Source organism: Spinacia oleracea, chromosome 1 (assembly GCF_020520425.1).
Source record: "Spinacia oleracea cultivar Varoflay chromosome 1, BTI_SOV_V1, whole genome shotgun sequence".
Classification (NCBI taxonomy): domain Eukaryota; kingdom Viridiplantae; phylum Streptophyta; class Magnoliopsida; order Caryophyllales; family Amaranthaceae; genus Spinacia; species Spinacia oleracea.
The window spans coordinates 74,374,368-74,393,610 of NC_079487.1; the positions used below are offsets into that span (position 1 = coordinate 74,374,368).

Consider the following 19,243-nt stretch of genomic DNA (forward strand, 5'->3'; position numbering starts at 1 on the left):
CTCATATAAATTTATAATTGAATCCATAAATTTAATTTAATTTCAGTCTTATTTAAATTAATTCATGATTTTAATTTTAGTAAAATAATTAGAATAAATAAAATTTATTATAATTACAATATTCAAAATTAAAATCCAAGAAAATAATTTAAATCATTAATTTTAAAATTAATTAAAATTACGTAAACTGAAAATTTCAAATTAAAATTTCAAAACGATCTAATCGCAACGCAACAACCCCACGCAACGCACGCCCATGGGCCACACGCACACAGCCATCGCTGGCCATGTGCGCGCAACCCATGCGCTGCGTCGCATCGCTGCTGCTCCCCATCACAAGGCGCGCGCCAGCGCTCGTCGCAACAAGCATGCTGCTGACCATCGCTGGGGGCAGCGCTCGTCGCACGTCGCAACAAGCATGCTGCACGCCATCGCTGGGCGCAACGCTCGTCGCACGCACACTAGCGCTCGTTGCGCGCGAGGCTCCGCACGCTTGCGCGAGGCAGTGCGCGCTGTGGTGCAGCATGCTTGCTGCCCACACGCGACTGCTCGCTCCTTGCTCTCGCCCTTGCCCATGCGCCTATTGCTCACAGCCCACGACACAAGGCAGGGCTGCTGCCTTGTGCTCGTGCACCATGCCCTTGCTCGCTGCATTCGTACCGCATGGGCGACGAGCTCCCTTGCTCGTCGTCGCATGCCCGCACTATACAACACCCCTTAAGGGTAACACGTAGCGTCCATTGCTTTGTGCGTGCAAGTTATATGAGCGAATCGCATAAAAATTAAAAATTTATATTCAAAATTAATGACAAATTAATAAATAATATTAATTTCATAATTTTAGGGCGAAAAAATCGAAAATTTATTATTTAATTGATTTCCGATTAACATGGATTCAAGTCTAGGTCATAAAAATTTAAAATTTAACATAAATTTACAATTTTTATGGTGGTTTTTAATCATAGGTATCTAATTAAATTATAACTAATTATGAAAATCAAATTAATTCTAAATTATTCCAATTTTCAACAAATTAATCATAATTACAAATCAGATTGCATAATTAACAAGGCTAGGCATTCAAACTTGTTAAACATATACAGTAGGTCAATCAAAAATTCAAGATTTATCAACAAGAATCGCAAATATTTAATTTAACATCTTAAATTTACGAAATTTTGCATTCGAAAAACTAAAACCTCCGAAAAGTCATATTTAGGCTTCGAATTTGAGAATTCTGGGTTCGGCCGAAAAATACTGTTTTTGTCAAAATTTTAGAATGCCTTTTACATGCGGAATTGACACAAAAATCATTCGATTTGGATGATTAAGGAAGAAACTGCCGAAAAACTGCGTACGTATAATTAAATAAACGCAATTTGCAATTAATTAACAGGTACGAAAATTAATCACCCCTTTTAATTCTTGCAAATTTGTAATATTTAACCATGTTCATGCAATTTAGATTATGAAAATAATAAGAGGCTCGTGATACCACTGTTAGGTTATGATACATATGACAATTCATAAATCATGCGGAAAAACCATAAAGCCGGGAAAGCATATTATTTACACATAATCATTTAGCATAGTATAGATGCATACATGTTGTAGCGTGCCTTCCCTAGCTGCGCCCGAACCGAACAAGAACAAGTCTTTAGGACTCCAAATGTCGTCCCTCCGTAGATAGTCCACAGTACGTCCGGATCCGCCTCAAGTTAGACCAACTAGAATCGCCCTTAAGGTTACTAGGAATTTCGGCTATGTGTTTGCAAGTGTATGGCTGATTTTTCTTTCAAAAACTTACCCTTTGAATACTTCAATCGTACCTGCAAATAATGACCCTAGGCCCTTATTTATAGAGGTATGGAAAAGGAACTGGAATCCTATTAGGATACTAATTAGTTAAACTAGATTCCTAGTAGGACTCTAAGTAATTAATTTTATCCTTTTAGGATTAGGAATTTAATCATCAAACAAATCCTATACAATTTAGGTTTCGTATGTGAACACAAACTCTAGACGAGCATGACCCACGAGCGTGCAGGCCATGCCCGCGCACAGCCCACACGGCCGCTCGGCCCACGCGAGCTGCAAGCCCACGCGAGCAGCAGCACAGCTCGCAGCCCATTGCTGCGCGCGCTGCCATGGCCTGCTGGGCCTGGCCTTGCGCTGGGCCTGGCGTGGCCTTGGCTGTTCGTGTGGCGCGCTTGGCTTGCTGGGCGATGTCCTGGCTTCGTGCTGGGCCCTCGTCCGGCAGGCCTCGTCCGATGCTTATTCGTACGATACGCTTCCGATTAAATTCCCGGTTCCGGAATTCATTTCCGATACGAACAATATTTAATATTTCCGATTCCGGAATTAATTTCCGTTTCGAACAAATATTTAATATTTCCGTTTCCGGAATTATTTTCCGATTCCGATAATATTTCCGATTCTGACAATATTTCCGTTTCCGGCAATATTTCCGATTCCGCCAATATTTCCATTTCCGATAATATTTTCCGATACATACCATGTTTCCGTTTCCGGCAACATCTACGACTTGGATAATATTTATATTTCCGATACGATCCATATTTCCGTTTCCGGCAATATCATTGTTTCCGGAGTATTCATTTCTTGCTTGTGACGATCTCAGCTCCCACTGAAACCAAGATCCGTCGATTCCGAATATCCATAAATAGAGTATTTAGTGCCATTAAATACTTGATCCGTTTACGTACTATTTGTGTGACCCTACGGGTTCAGTCAAGAGTAAGCTGTGCATTAATATCATTAATTCCACTTGAACTGAAGCGGCCTCTAGCTAGGCATTCAGCTCACTTGATCTCACTGAATTATTAACTTGTTAATTAATACTGAACCGCATTTATTAGACTTAACATAGAATGCATACTTGGACCAAGGGCATTATTTCCTTCAATTTGAGACCTATAGGCCCCACCCGTGACCCTCCTGTCAAGAACAAATATTGGGTCGAAGGTACTTATTGCAAGTTCCATCAAGGAAATGGGCATGACACCGAAAACTGCTGGAACCTAAAAAACACAATCCAGGATATGATAGAGGAAATAAAACCTCTCCCCAACGTTGGCAAACCCAACAACAACAAGAGCCCACTCGACTCTTGTCACATCTCTCTCGACCTACCAGAAAATGAGAACTTTGACCCTACGGTGTACATTACACCTCAAGGTGCACCACTCGCTGTGGTCCCTATGGATCGAATCGAGAGAGAAGTATGCGGTGTGTGGGATGATGATGCTGAAGATATCTACCTGTCTCAAGAATCGGGCCAGGACCTCTTTACTGTAACTTGGCCCAGATTTGAAGTTTCCCATGACTGCCACACCTTGGAAGAGGCACCCCACCTCACCAAGACTAAAACAGCTGAAATATTGGACAACCAAGCTTTATGGACATTGTTTAACGAATCGAGGCCTATGGAGGACGAGACTGTGATGACTACCCTAGCTTTACAAGATGAAGGTTTCGATCCAACCCGGTTAATCGCTCCTGCATCAACACTAGAAGAGATCGAGAACGGATGGGTGAAGACATATCAGTGGGTCAATGCAAAGGGAATAAAATTCAAGATGAGTACCGGTGAAGGACCAAAGTTTTACAAGACTAAACCCAAGGCTTGAGCCACATAGAGCACCTTGATAAAAAGCGCCTAGTAGTTCTTTAGATTGGTAGAAAAATAATAAAGACTTTAGATGGTCCTAAGACCCCTTAGAATATAGGTCAAGTTTATTTCAGTGTGTTTTCCTTACTTTCCAAATTAATAAAGGCGTAATATTCCTCCTAAAAAAAAACTTTATTTCTAACACTAAAAGAGCACCAAACGTACTTGCAAAGAGGCGGCCCACTATAGGCCCAATAAAACAAGGCCCACTCGGTCTTGAATCGTGGCATCGAAATTCATCAAACCCCAAAAGAGAACCACATTATCATATTACCAAAACATGAGGGTCTAACCCACGCAACCCAAAGAAATCAAAAGGAAATCAAATTCAAACAATACAAAGGTTGCTCAAGAAAAAAATCATAAAAAATAGACACCGCCCCCCGCATCAACACGCACCTCAGCCCATCCAAAAGCCTATACAAGAATCTTCATATCTTCCACACACTGTAGACACCTACTTTTGTCCCCATTCCCGAAAGGGAAGGTTCGATGATGAAAACATAAATCTCCACTTGACAACGCATCTCCTATAAAATAACGAATCTCAATCACCCTTCTCGTTTCACCCGAAACCTGCTATTTATAGAAACCTGTTATTTATGGAAACCTGCTAAAAATAGTAACTGCCGTAAAGGGTAGCTTCTAAAAGTGGCAAGTCATAAAAGATAGAAACCTTTCAGAATTAGGTGTTGCACTCCAACATAAATCCTAAATGAGATAGAAAACTGCGAGAATCCTATTCCTAATATGGTTCGGAAATAAGAGTTACGTATTAATTAAAATCCTAACGAGCCTAGAGTTCGTAACGGGCCCAGACGCATTCCGTCATGAAATTGATAAACACTAAAAGACTCGATTAAGTCTCAAACACTACGGATTTCAGGAATCCGAATCTGACTAAGAAAACAGCCCAAACATCAATTTGAACGCCCAGCCCTGGGCGCTGAAATTGCATGGGTCCTATTTTCAACGCCCAGAGCTGGGCGCCGAAATCTTTGACGCCCAGAGCTGGGCGCTGGAATTACCTGGGTACGTGTTTTTTCCTAATTCTTTGTGGATTAGAGCTCTGCAATTCTATCTTTCCAAGAACTCTTTTCTATAAATATAGCCCATGTTCGATGTGAAAACGGCACACACAATTCATATTCTGAGTATTGACTCCAACCCCTAGCCTAAGCCTCACGCTGCGAAATTGTTCACGCGTTCTGTCGCAATCGATCCATAAATCGAACAGAACGTATCCTGTCCCATAATTGAGATTCGTTAAATAAAAAGGAGAAATAGCAAAGTCAAAGTGGTTAGTTTTCTGAGAACCGTGACGCACCTCTCAAGGGTGCGTCGTAATGTGTCCCTTTTCGATGATTTAATTGCTTTCCTCGCCCTTTTTATGAACTGTTAAACTAACTAAATCTGATTGTTCTATCACGCCTAACAAATATAATATTTTTGGGAAGTTGGATTATCATGCTAGGTCCCTTAATGCTATCTAAATCAGATAATCGCGATCGATCTAGTATTATATGTTGCATATTGCTAAAATCAACTCAGATTAGTTTAATAGTTAACGCATGTCCCTTCAATTATTTATGCTGAGCTAGTAAGGATATCCTGCCTCTGGAGTTATCGACGAGCGAAGTACTCCTCTCGGTAGTTACAGTCCCCCGAACCCTCAATCTCTACCTTGCGGGTGTATGTTGAGAGATCCCCACACCAGGGATCACAAGGGAACCTACGGCCGTCGTGGTCAAACATAATTGCACTCCCTTTATGTCACGATAACCGGGTTTTGTCAGTTTTTCTCATTGTTGTTAAAAACTGAATGGCGACTCCTATATTACTAGTCAATTGGGTGTAAACTCACAGGATATCCAATTACACTTGATTGAATAAAAAAGAATCGTCACACCCACGAGGGATGAGGTCACGCATTAGCCTCGTGCTTTTTCGACCCCCTCACAGTGGCGACTCCACTGGGGATAGTGAAGGAAATACTCGTGCTTGTAGGTAATCAAAATAGCCGAAGGGTGAAACGATCCTACCCCTCGTTTATTTCCCCATCAAGTTGGGACGACCTGAAAATCAGCATATTAATGTGAACGGGCAGAACAGCATAACGAATCTCGTCTCCCTCGGGAGTTGGGACTAAGGATACCTTTTTTTGCCAACAGGGGGTTGCATACGCCGCGCATGTTTCCCACTCGGTACTTGTGCAGGTAGTACACCTATCCCGAACCCAATCGCTCGCTCATTAGGTCCCTCTCGCCTGCATGCCCCCTTAGCTTACACTTGCGGGTTGGCCTCTTGAGCGAAATTCGTCTGTTGAAGACACTACCTCGACCGGAGCATGTGTTGGATCTACGATAGAAGCGGTACCAAGCCAGGCGCAAATAACTACCCATAGAAGCCTATCATAAACTACATGACATGTTATTATCGCCTCATGATGAATGTTAGTTATGTGTAGCGAAATATGGGATTGTGTGTGACAAAGTATCCTAGAAAACCAACGACCTTAAAAATTGCCCAAACATTCATAGACTAATTTGCCAAAGAGTTATACCGAAATACGTGTTCCGCAAACCCGAATGATCGCCACAAAAATAAGCGACGCTCGGGATGGCCTGTAACGAATCCCACAAACGCTGCACAACGCGTAAAGGACGTTATTAGGCAAGCACGAAATCGAAGTCGCATAAACAAAAGTAGACGCAAACAGAAAACGAGAACCAGCCAGGGACGCATTTTCAACGCCCCTGGCTGGGCGCCATTATTTCTCACGCCCTACCCTGGGCGCTGAAGTTGCTGCCTGGCCTTTTGGTCAGGCACAGCAGCCTCGCTGCCCACGCGTGAAGAAAATACGTAGCAAAAAAAAAACTTTTCGAAAAAATTGCTGCGAGGGCGTATGAAAAGACACTCGATTCTAAAAGCGACTAAAAAATAAAAATAAATAACTCTTTGTGTCGTTGTTAGGCCTCCTTAGGGATGTCAACGAGCCGAGCCGAGCCGAGTATTTGGCTGTTCGAGCTAGGCTTGATAAGAAATTTCCGAGCTTTCATTTTCCCTGTTCGAGCTTGGCTCAGTTAAGTTTTTCGCTGTTCGAGCTTGGCTCACGAGTAGCTTGTTTAAGTTCAAGCTCGAGCCGAGCCAAGCTATTAACAAACGAGCCTTAATAAACAAGCTTTTAACAAACGAGCCTTAACATTATGAAATATTATTTTTTAAGAAATTATAATTTATAAAACATAAAAACATAACCAAACCCAAATAAAAAGTTAACATCTTATACTTTTTAATACTATTTTATTAATTAGAATCTCAAATAAAAATACTCTAAAAATCAAAATCTAACAAACTAATTGCAATTAGTTCTAATCTTTTCACATCAACATTCTGATCTTTAATTCATCTCTTCTATCCTCCATCAGACTTGAGTTATATCTTCTAATCTTCTACCTTATTATGTCCTTCCTGCAAGAGGTTAAAAAATCAAAGATTAGTGTTAAAACAAACTCAACCAAAATAATTTTACTACACGTATGTAAACTAATTAACATTTTACCTGGTGGTGTCATTTATCAATCTTCAAAGTTCAAACAAGGTTTACTTCCGTCACTCCATCAATTTTTGCCTATATTATAAAGTTATTACAAAGTAATTAAAAGCATTGAAAGTGAATAAACCATTACTTACGTAGTACTAGTTTATGATATAGAACATACCTTCTTCTTCCTTTTAATCCCATAAAAGCTCCTTAACCAGTCTTCCCCACACAACAACATTTGAACGGTTTCAGCACCGATATTAGCTCTATGTGGCTCAATAACACGACCGCCGGCACTAAAAGTAGCTTCTGAAGCAACAGATGTGATTGGAATTGCAAGGATATCACAAGCCATCCTCGATAAAATTCGGTACTTCAAGTTGTTTGCTCTCCACCAATTTAAGGGGTCAAAATGCTCAGTCTCAGTCTCATTACAAATGTAGACGCCCTCTTCCAAATAAATATCAAGCTCAGTTTTTAGAGACTCAACAACATCAACATTTCTAATAAAATTATCAAATTTCTTTCTTCCTTTAGTAGTTCCTTTTGCACCCACATTGGAATTATAAGGGTCATCTGCATCTTTTTCACCATCAACTTGGTAGCCTCTTACAAAATTCTCATTAGAAAAGGCTTCCATATACTCTTTGTAAATATCATGTAAGGCTGTCTTCACAATATATATGTGTTCACTAGCTTCAAAATTATCATAAAGAGAACGAAAGAAAAATTCAACTAACTTCAATTTGTTCCTAGGATCCATAACAGCAGCTACAGAAATCAACAAATTAAGATCACCCCAATACTTGTCAAATTTTGTTTTCATTATGAGCGCCATTCTCCTCATATCAACATCATCAGATTTAGATTTTTCGTCTAAAGACTCCTTAATCATTGTAAGCTCCGGAAGAAACAAATTTGAAGTAGGATAGTCAGAGCCTATGTTCAAAACCTATTAATTAAACATTATTAGAACAAATAACACAGTATTAGAAAAAACCAAAAAATAAACTGTAAAAAGAAACAGCAAACAACAAACAGTCATATTAAAGTACCTGAAATTATATGAGTGACTTCGTAGAATATCTCAAGAAATGAGCAGACTTTTTGAACCATCTCCCAGTCATCGCTCGAAAGGATTATTTTTGTAAGATGAATCACTCTCTTGGTAGAGAGGGAAAGCATCTTTGACCTCCAAGGGACATTGCAACATCTCAAATGTCGAATTCCATCGAGTACAACAATCCAATATTAACTTTTTACATGGCAATTGCATTTGTTTCACGGTTTCACTAAACATTTGAATTCTTATGGGTGCAGCAGAAATATGTTTTACCGTCTCACGCACATTATGAATCACACCCTCAATTTCAGATAACCCATCTTAGACCAATATATTCAATATATGAGCGCAACAACGCACATGAAATAATTTCCCCTCAAAAGGCAACTTCCCAAGGTAAGAAAGGTTTTGATTCAACCTTTTCACAGCAACATTATTATAAGCAGCATTATCCATTGTAACACTTGCCAGGTTTCTCTCTAAACCCCATTCCTCTAAACATTTTTAAAGGGCATCAGAAACTGCAACTCCATTATGTGGCGGAGGTATTCTAACAAAGTTTAAGACTCTCTTATATAATGTCCAGTCATGCACAAAATGACACGTGACAACCATGTACTCAAGTTTTTGACCAGACCTCCAAATATCAGTAGTTATTGAAACTCTTTTGGGATACTTTAACAAGGCAGAAACTCTTTTTTTCTCAATATCATAACTAGATTCACAATCACCTTTTAAAGTATTACGTGTTATCTTTTGAAAACTAGGAGCAGCCTCTTTCATTAAGATATTGAACACCTCATATTCAGCAAATATAAAGGGAAATTCATGAACCATTATCATGTGAGACATTAGTTCTCTAATTCTAGCTTGATCATACTTCCAAGGCCGTAGGGTGCTTAAATTTCCAGACATAGGGTGACTACATGAATGCCTAATTGAGATTGTCCAGGGATTGACACACTACGTTTAGGACATTTTAATAGGTGTCTTTTGTATTGTGTAGTTGCTACTGCACCATTTAATTTAAAGAGGCTCTTACAATGTTTGCATTTCACCTTCTTTTCGGAACCAATTTGCACTATACTGAATTCATCCCATACCTTAGATATTTTCCTCCTTGATCTTTTTCCATAATGACCACCATCATTCTGATTCTGGTCCTCCTCCATATTTTCTGCATTTTCATTTGGACCCTCATCGCCTTTATTACCTGAATCATGGTCCTCTTCGGAAATGTCTATCGTCTCTGAAAAAATAAATCAAATTAATTAATTAAATCCCAAAATACAACTAGTATCCCAAAACCATATACTTATCCCAAAAACATCGAATACCATAAAACAGCTAATACCCCAAAAACAACTAATACCCTAAAAATAACTTTTACAAGGAAATTGACAATGAAAATAAACTGATAAATACAAAATCAATCGCCCAAAAAACTGAATATAAAAAACATCTTAAATTCACCATCAATCACCCAAAAAATGAATGTAAAAATATCTAAAATTTACAATCAATCACCAAAAATGATAAGAAGATGATAACAATCCTCAAAGCAGGCGAGTGAAAAATAGATGATTAGTCCTTACAAGATTTCTGAATTCAAATAGAAAGAAAACAGGTAAGTGTTCAAATCAAATTAAAAAGTTGATAGTAAATTATACCTCTTGCATGCGACATAGGAAGATTTGATTGCTCTCAATTCTCAAAGAGTCAAAGTCTCAAATTAATGAATTATTTTACAATTAGAAGTTAAGAAATTTGGACTTTGCAAAGAAGAAGTGAAAAACGTATACTTCTATGGTCTATGGATGATTGAGAGGCATAGAGTGACAGAAGTAGAGTGAGAGAGGTAGAGAGTCGTATTGGGTATTTCTAGTTTTTAGGGGTTTCGGCCTTTTGACGATTAAGTCTTAAGAATTTTGATATATCCTTTGATTGAAGATTTAAAGTATATGAGTATATCCTTGATTCCTTGATTGAAGAAATAAGATTATAAGAATAGTAAACACTTGATAATTTCGGTAGTATATTTATATATAATTGATTTCTTAGCCATAATTTTAGCATAATTATATGAATAATATCCTTTAATATATTATTTGTTAATATTTTATTATATTTACTATAAATATATTTTTAGACATTTAATATAAACGAGCTTGAACGAGCTTTTAAATGAGCTTATAAACGAACACGAGCGAGCTTGGAAACGAACATGAACGAGTTGTTCGCGAGCCTAAACGAGTCGAACAATAGGTTGTTCGAGCTAGTATCATTTATTAAACGAGCTTAAAATTTTTGTTCAAGCTCGTTTATTTATTTATTGAACGAGCTTTGACCGAGCTTGTTCACGAGCTGTTCACGAGTGTAGCAGCTCATTGACATCCCTAGGCCTCCTACGACGACAATGCTCGGCACCAAAAACCGAACATGCTAATTAAATAACCTTGAATGTCACATGGGCAAAGTATTCAAAAAATAATGTTCAAATAGAGTCTTCAAGGAAAAATAATGTTCGAATAAAAAAAATAAATCCGAGTCTAGACTAGGCTATGCCAAAGTACAATCCAAATCCTAAGTCTTAGTTTTCTTATCCATAGAATCGGTCCTAATGCTTGGTGTCGTTCTGCAAGTTAAAAGGTTAAACCATATTGAGTCTCCCTTCCTAACATTTAAATCAATAAGCACCCATATGTAATTGTCATCCCTTGCTAAGAATCCACGGCCTCAATACTCTCTCTCACCAATAAAAATAATATGTTATAGTATTTGCAAAATGGAAACAGTCACATTCTGGAAATCATTCCCCCATAGTCGCACAACCCCCAAAGTGAACCTAAGGTGTCAATACCATTAGCAAGAATTAATAGCCTCAAGGATTATGATCACATTGGGTCACGACTATCATAGTCCTCTTGAGTCACTCACACCTTGAAATACTACTAAGTACGGACTAAAAGATTTTCCATGAATGCAACATGACCAACCATGAAAATACCCAAATCGGCATACCATAAGGCTACCATTGGGGTAAAGCAATACACACTAAGAGAGAAGCCGCACTAATGATTCTAGTCTTGCAAAAATAAAAAATTCGATCTCCCCAATTAACTACCTTGCCAACATTAAGCAAAATGGCGCATGACAAATGAACACCCAAGGGTTAAAATCTAAAGTGTCAACCAACGAAAGTTATGGTCCAATTAACCTAAGTCTAAGAGTCGCTTGGTCAAGTATTATAGGCTTACGCCACGTCATCATTTTGAGTCTAGGCCACCTCCTTGTATTCATAAACGGGTTATAATCAGAAAGATTAATGAAAGTTCGAGTCTAAATCACAACTTCCAATTAAATCCCGTAAACCCGGAATCTGGAAAGAAACAAAAAATTATTCTCGATGTAATTCTTTCGTCAAATTTCAATAAGGTAAAAACAACATTTTGAATCTACACTATTTGCACATTTTAAGAAACGACTAAATACGCTTGCAAAGTAAGACAATTTAAAAGGTCCACCCTAGGCCCACTAAAGCTAAAGGTCCACCCTAGGCCTACTAAAGTTAAAGGTCCACTAGAGGCCTACCAAACGAGGCTCACTCAGTCTCGCCTCGTGACTCAAAGACCACAACCATCTGCCTTTTAGCCCAAACAAATAAATTGATTGAAGGATTTATGTTGGGGAGAAATCCCAAGCAAAAAGAAAAAAGAGAAAGAGAAAAGGGAGAGCGAAAAGAGCCATGAAATACTTAGCCCGTACCTCCCAAAGTGCAACATTTACCCAAGTACACGAAGGAAAAGAATTGAGTCAACCAATCCAAATCATAAAATTCTACGATGTCTACCCTTTCCAATCCTTATGCTCTTAGACGCCTTCGCTCTGGGGTCCCTGTTCAGCTCATTTAACCCATCCATGCTCTCATTGCCATAACCCAAGAAACCACTACCTCGACTCTTGTTCTTGAACTTGTTGTCAACTGCAAACCACGCACGACCATTGACACGTGCGTCATACCCATTATTTCCAAAACCTGCTCTTACGCCACCATTAGCGTAATAACCATATAACTTGTTTGGATACATCCTGTTGATATACCCTTGAGCCGTCCCCATGCTACTCATTGGCCTTGGTTGATGTAAACTTGTGACACTAGCTTGAGGCTGCAAATTGTGAGTCCTAGTAGATGTGATCCTCATGCTTGACCAATACCCATACAAATTATCCTATCTCATTCAACCCATTTTTTAAACCGTCTTGAGTCACGAGTAAAAAAAAGAAGACAAATGAAAAGTACAAAACAATAATGAATAATAAAAAAAGCAAACTTTGCAAAGCGCGTTTAAAAGTTCGTCTAAAAAGAAAAAGAAGCATTTAGCGCACCAAAAAAGATCCGCCCAGAAAACATTTTCAGCGCCCACCGCTGGGCGCCGAAATATTTATCTCCCTGCTTGCTAAATTTTGTCCAGAAGTGCTCGTCATTTTATCCGCACATGCACGGAAAAATAACGAACACTTGGAGGGGTACAGACGTATTCAGACATACGTACCACCAAAAAATACATGTACTAAAAAAAAAATATAAAACAAATTTTTGGCTTACGGTAAGGCAGCAGATTAAAATAATAATAAACTTCACTTATTCTACCGTTTCAAATAATATGTTTCCACCTCAGAACGTACTTGTTTAAAATCGGCATTCTAAGAAACTATTTTCTAGGCTAAGAACTACGCAAGACCTGATTCCAAATTAAATCTATTTAAGGCGGATACGTAGGCAATCCAAGATTCGGTCCAACCAATTTGCAAAAATGTTAGAGCCTATAGAATAACAAGAATAAGAAATAAAGTTCCTTATTGAAATTTAATTACTTGCAATCCAAGTCGAAAGAAAAATTTACGTCAAAGGAAGAATCCAAGTCATCCAGATACCAAAATTAACGAGCATACATCGAAAAATAATAAGGGCACGTACCCTTTCCAGAAGGAGCACTCACACTCCTAGGCACTTAGCCAAGACTCAAAAAGATCGCTTTGCCTCAATTGAATGGGGCCATGGGGGCTAGCGCAAGCGTCCATGTCCTCTAAAATACTCGACTTGACCCTCCCTAAAGCGAACTAACTCACTTAAAGACTTTCTTTCACCACTAGACATGGTCGTTCGCTTAAAGACCTTCTTTCACCACTAGACACAGTCATAATCGCCGACAAGTAGTAAAAGCAGTAAGCTTGCAATAAAGAGGATTGTTCTACGGCGTCGCCCCATCGTTCCTTCGAACTCAGGGCACCCGTTCATGGTAATTCAAATGTTTGCGAATCCCCTTTGGAAAAAAAAAATCAGACATTGTCAATAGGACTTGGCACTTAACCAAGGCTCACCCTACTCAGACATATGACACGGGCATCTAAAATCGAAATCTGAAAGCATCATTAATGGAAGACATAATAGCAGCTGGGGGCTAAAAATTGAAATGAAAGAGCTAGGGAAAGAACTAAGTATACCTTGACCTTTTGTGCAGACATACACCAAGTAAATCTAAGTCAATTTGAAAACGGTTTATATTCCCACAATTCTGGAAAAGATGGCCCTAAAAGCCTAAAGCATATGCCAAACGGGCACAAGTATATCTTGACGCCTGCACCCTGGCTCCCAGCAAATCCTTAGACAGCATTCCAAAAATCGTAACAGTATTTTGATTCACTCATGTAATCCTGTACGAACCCTTCTATAAGTTAACCTACTTAGGACACCTCGGATTGTACACAGTAGGACTCGGATTTTAAATAATTTTCAAATGATTTTTAAAAGACTTCTTTGAACATAATAAAGTGTCATTGATTTAAAGCTAAGTATGTGTTTATCTCGATATTGCAAGTGAGTCAAAAAGATTTCTAAATATGATTATGGGTAAAGAAAGGCACCTAGCTTTTGGTCAAGGCATACTTCAACATGTGACTACCTTGACCATGGCAATGTCGCATAATACGACATTTACAAGAGAAGTAGCAGATCACTACTCGAACGTACCTCGCATTAAACGAGTCTGGTTCAAACTATTCATGATCTGTGTCACCATGAATGCATAAAAACGTATGCAAAGCATTATAGCACCAAGCCAATCCCGTAGCTACAATTGGGGCTTGAGAAAAACACTCTAAAAATGCTCGAAATGACGATTTCATCGCAAATTCTCGACGCTAATGCTATACATATGTCATAGGGGCACAATCCTAAGCTTTAATCGCGTAAAACGAACCTTAGAGTGGCTACAACCCCTCCCAAATTCTAAGCGCTACTTAGAATATATAAAGTCACCCCACTAAAAAGGGTAACTGAAAATCGCGAGTCACCAAAACTCCGATCAAACTACTGCACATAACGCTCGCCCTACAAGCGCCCGTTACACAGTCTGCCTCGTTCCAAAGCAAAAGCGAAAGAAAAAAAAAATCAAGGATAAGAACTGTCAAAATATACTCAGAAATCGTTTTCAACGCCCAGAGCTAGGCGCCGATATCTTTAACGCCCCAGCCTGGGCGCTGAATCTTTCTGCTAGCCAAGTTTTGCCCAGATAAAAAAAGAGAGGAAGAAACACCTATGAATCCTCGCATCGAACGAAGTAATAAGCCGTGCACACCCACGCAGAAGGTGCTACACTTGTTCGAGGACCTGAACGAGGCGTGATGAAGTGCTCCAATGCAAAAAATAATAATGATATCCCAACGCCTAGAAGAATGTTCTAAAACACGCCGTTAGGCCACACAAGCCTACGTCACACCATAAGTTTAACCATCCCACAGTACAAGTCTTAAAAAAAGAGAATAGGGCATATTGCGCTAATGCGGGCACAACCAAGAACATGTTAAAAGAGGCAAAAACTACTTATCGCCCAATTTCAAAATGCAAGCCACACGACTTCTACATTAAGGATTAAAGGTAGCAAAACATTACCTACCACGAAAGGGATAGCTCGCACCTACACGAGCGGAACCCCAAGGCATCTTTCTCGAAAGAACCTACAAAAATCGTACGCCAAAAGGAAGCATCCCAACATGCATACTTGGGGGCTCCAAGCTACGAAACAACCATAGCAAAATAAAAATCTCGAAGCAAATGTTTGAACAATCAAAAGGGCATGATGTTTGAGCCCACCTCGTAAATGGGCCTGAACCCTATCAAGCTTCTAAGCAAACTATTCAAAATCAGTCATTGCTCAAAAAAAATGATTCAAGCAAACTGATGGACCGCACACAACGGCCATTCTATGAACGCTCGTTCAATTCGCACATACATATCATCTTTTCTAAGTACCGAACATTTACGAACGCAATCAAAAGAAAAATAGGGGAAAACGAACGAACAAGAGGACAACTGTGTCCTCAAGAAACCTCGCCAGAAATTATTTTCAGCGCCCAGCGCTGGGCGCCGAAATCTTTAACGCCCAGGCATGGGCGCCGAAAATGATCCCAGACCCAAAAAAATAGCTATGACCTCTATAGGGCCCTGCCATGTTCATTCGACTTGAAAATTGCCGATTTCTTTACTGCAAGTTGCACCTCACGGCTTTGTTAAGAGTAACACACCACTACGAAGATCGCTCGCACTTACGAGCACGATCCCAAACACAATCAAGGACATTACAAAATGCGTATCCCCAAAGAACCTCTTTGACAAGAACTGACCGCCAAGCACGAGTACTTGGTGGCTCGAAAGAAAAAATATATCTAAAAAAAAAGGGTATGCAAAGTTAAAACAATATTCCCAGACTACGCTGTACAAAGTCCCGTGTTTGGATAATCTCAAAAGAAAAAGAACCGGTTTACGACCTTAAGACAAAGGTCGCCGTTGATACTTATACATGGTCCCCCAATCAAGGACCCAGGTAGTGGCAAAATTGAGCCGTAAGGACTAGCTCAAAACCATGAAGGAAGATGACCACAAGACAATGGTCCGCCTAAGCACGTTGTCAACCCACATTCAGGTTGTAACTAAATCCGAGCATCCCTCGAAAGAAAGAAAAATTCTTTAAAACACAAAATCAGGCTCGCCCACCTTCAGCGGGCGGGGTCTGCGTCACTAGCCGCGCAGGTCCTCAGTTTTCGAAAAATAGAATCTTCAAAAAAACAAAATGAAACAGGTTCGCCATCTTTAGCCGGCGGGGTCTACGTCACAAGCCGCGTAGGTCCTTATTTTCAAATTTCAAAAACAAGATTCGTCCACCCTTAGCGGACAGGCTCGCCATCTTTAGCCGGCGGGGTCTACGTCACAAGCCGCGTAGGTCCTTATTTTCAAATTTCAAAAACAAGATTCGTCCACTTTTCCGGACGGGGAGTACACCCTTAGCGGACAGGCTCGCCATCTTTAGCCGGCGGGGTCTACGTCACAAGCCGCGTAGGTCCTTATTTTCAAATTTCAAAAACAAGATTCGTCCACTTTTTCGGACGGGGCGTCCACCCTTAGCGGACAGACTCGCCATCTTTAGCCGGCGGGGTCTGCGTCACTAACCGCGCAGGTCCTTAGTCGCTGCAGCGATAACTTTTTTGGTTTTCCGTTTTTCCCAAAAACGATGTGAGTAGCCTTTGGTTTTCCGGTTTTCCCAAAAACGATGTGAGTAGCCTTTGGTTTTCCGTTTTTCCCAAAAACGATGTAAGTAGCTTTTGGTTTTCCGTTTTTTCAAAAAAAAAAAGAGCGATGTGAGTAGCTTTCCTTTTTCCACAAAAAATTCAAAGATTGGTTTTCCGTTTTTTCCAAAAAAGAACGATGTGCTGGATTTTCCTTCGTTTTACGTCCCATAAAAACAAGGGGGTTTTCTCGTTTAGCTAACCCTAAAAATGAGAATCTTTAAAAACATTTTTTTAGCTCGTGATTGGGCTTGGCCAGGCCCAATTACACTTTACAGCTTTGATTTCGAAAACATCTGTAGCTACTCCCAATGACAAAGTGAGGGAGTTTCTACGCACCTTTAGATCCTTCCAATGACAAAGTGAGGAAGTTTCTATACTATCAGTTGACAAATCCCAATGACACGTGAGGGATATGTCGACACTTCAAAGTGATGACCCTTAAGTCCAATGTTATCACTCGGGGGCTCGTGAGACCCTCGCAAAAAAACAGGTCACCATGGCTTGCGTGACGCACTCCGTCTAATACTTTGACCATCGTCTTACTCCAAGACTCAGTCAAAGTGGGGGCTAACTATAGACACCTAATTTTGTCCCCATTCCCGAAAAGGAAGGTTCGATGATGAAAACATAAATCTCCACTTAACAACGCATCTCCTATAAAATAACGAATCTCAATCACCCTTCTCGTTTCACCCGAAACCTGCTATTTATAGAAACCTGCTATTTATGGAAACATGCTAAAAATAGTAACTGCCGTAAAGGGTAGCTTCTAAAAGTGGCAAGTCATAAAAGATAGAAACCTGTCAGAATTAGGTGTTGCACTCCAACATAAATCCTAAATGAGATAGAAAACTCCGAGAATCCTATTCCTAATATGATTCGGAAATAAGAGTTACGTATTAATTAAAATCCTAACGAGCCTAGAGTTCGTAACGGGCCCAGACGCATTCCGTCATGAAATTGATACGCACTAAAAGACTCGATTATGTCTCAAACACTACGGATTTCAGGAATCCAAATCTGACTAAGAAAACAGCCCAAACATCAATTTCAACGCCCAGCCTTGGGCGCTGAAATTGCATGGGTCCTATTTTCAACGCCCAGAGCTGGGCGCCGAAATCTTTGACGCCCAGAGCCGGGCGCTGGAATTACCTGGGTACGTGTTTTTTCCTAATTCTTTGTGGATTAGAGCTCTGCAATTCTATCTTTCCACGAACTCTTTTCTATAAATATAGCCCATGTTCGACGTGAAAACGACACACACAATTCATATTCTGAGTATTGACTCCAACCCCTAGCCTAAGCCTCACGCTGCGAAATTGTTCACGCGTTCTGTCGCAATCGATCCATAAATCGAACAGAACGTATCCTGTCCCATAATTGAGATTCGTTAAATAAAAAGGAGAAATAGCAAAGTCAAAGTGGTTAGTTTTCTGAGAACCGTGACGCACCTCTCAAGGGTGCGTCGTAATGTGCCCCTTTTCGATGATTTAATTGCTTTCCTCGCCCTTTTTATGAACTGTTAAACTAACTAAATCTGATTGTTCTATCACGCCTAACAAATATAATATTTTTGGGAAGTTGGATTATCATGCTAGGTCCCTTAATGCTATCTAAATCAGATAATCGCGATCGATCTAGTATTATATGTTGCATATTGCTAAAATCAACTCAGATTAGTTTAATAGTTAACGCATGTCCCTTCAATTATTTATGCTGAGCTAGTAAGGATATCCTGCCTCTGGAGTTATCGACGAGCGAAGTACTCCTCTCGGTAGTTACAGTCCCCCGAACCCTCAATCTCTACCTTGCGGGTGTATGTTGAGAGATCCCCACACCAGGGATCACAAGGGAACCTAGGGCCGTCGTGGTCAAACATAATTGCACTCCCTTTATGTCACGATAACCGGGTTTTGTCAGTTTTTCTCATTGTTGTTAAAAACTGAATGGCGACTCTTATATTACTAGTCAATTGGGTGTAAACTCACAGGAAATCCAATTACACTTGATTGAATAAAAAAGAATCGTCACACCCACGAGGGACGAGGTCACGCATTAGCCTCGTGCTTTTTCGACCCCCTCACACACACTAACCCCATTCTCAAAACTGTTTCGAGTCACGAATAGAAAAAATAATCCCGGACAAAAATGCATCTCACTCTAACAGTCAAAAAAGTCTGCGAAGTAGCCTCAAAATTGATTTTAAATACTAGCAAAAATCAAAGCACTAAAACAAAAAAAAGAGAGAAAAAAGAAATGCAAGAACACGTGAAGCAAAGCGTCAAAATTGACCGCCCAAATCATTTTCAGCGCCCAGGGC

At 39.8% G+C, this 19,243-nt stretch overlaps 1 protein-coding gene across 3 annotated transcripts in view; it reads right to left on the bottom strand.

The window, feature by feature from the left end:
- Window positions 1–6,895: 6,895 nt before the first annotated feature.
- LOC130465597 (zinc finger BED domain-containing protein RICESLEEPER 2-like) overlaps window positions 6,896–19,243 on the bottom strand; it is a 38,079-nt gene continuing 25,731 nt past the window's right edge. The window contains exons 2-7 of one of the 3 annotated variants that reach the window (XM_056834426.1): window positions 9,969–9,995; window positions 9,402–9,547; window positions 8,291–8,427; window positions 7,414–8,174; window positions 7,254–7,322; window positions 6,896–7,162 (exon numbers count right to left, since the gene is read on the bottom strand). In XM_056834426.1, coding sequence (XP_056690404.1) covers window positions 7,284–7,322; window positions 7,414–8,174; window positions 8,291–8,427; window positions 9,402–9,520 — 1,056 coding nt within the window. In that variant the 5' untranslated portion in view covers window positions 9,521–9,547; window positions 9,969–9,995 and the 3' untranslated portion in view covers window positions 6,896–7,162; window positions 7,254–7,283. Of the gene's footprint in view, window positions 7,163–7,253; window positions 7,323–7,413; window positions 8,175–8,290; window positions 8,428–9,401; window positions 9,548–9,968; window positions 10,261–19,243 lie in introns of those variants that run through there. The other 2 variants (XM_056834428.1, XM_056834423.1) reach the window with 2 other exon arrangements.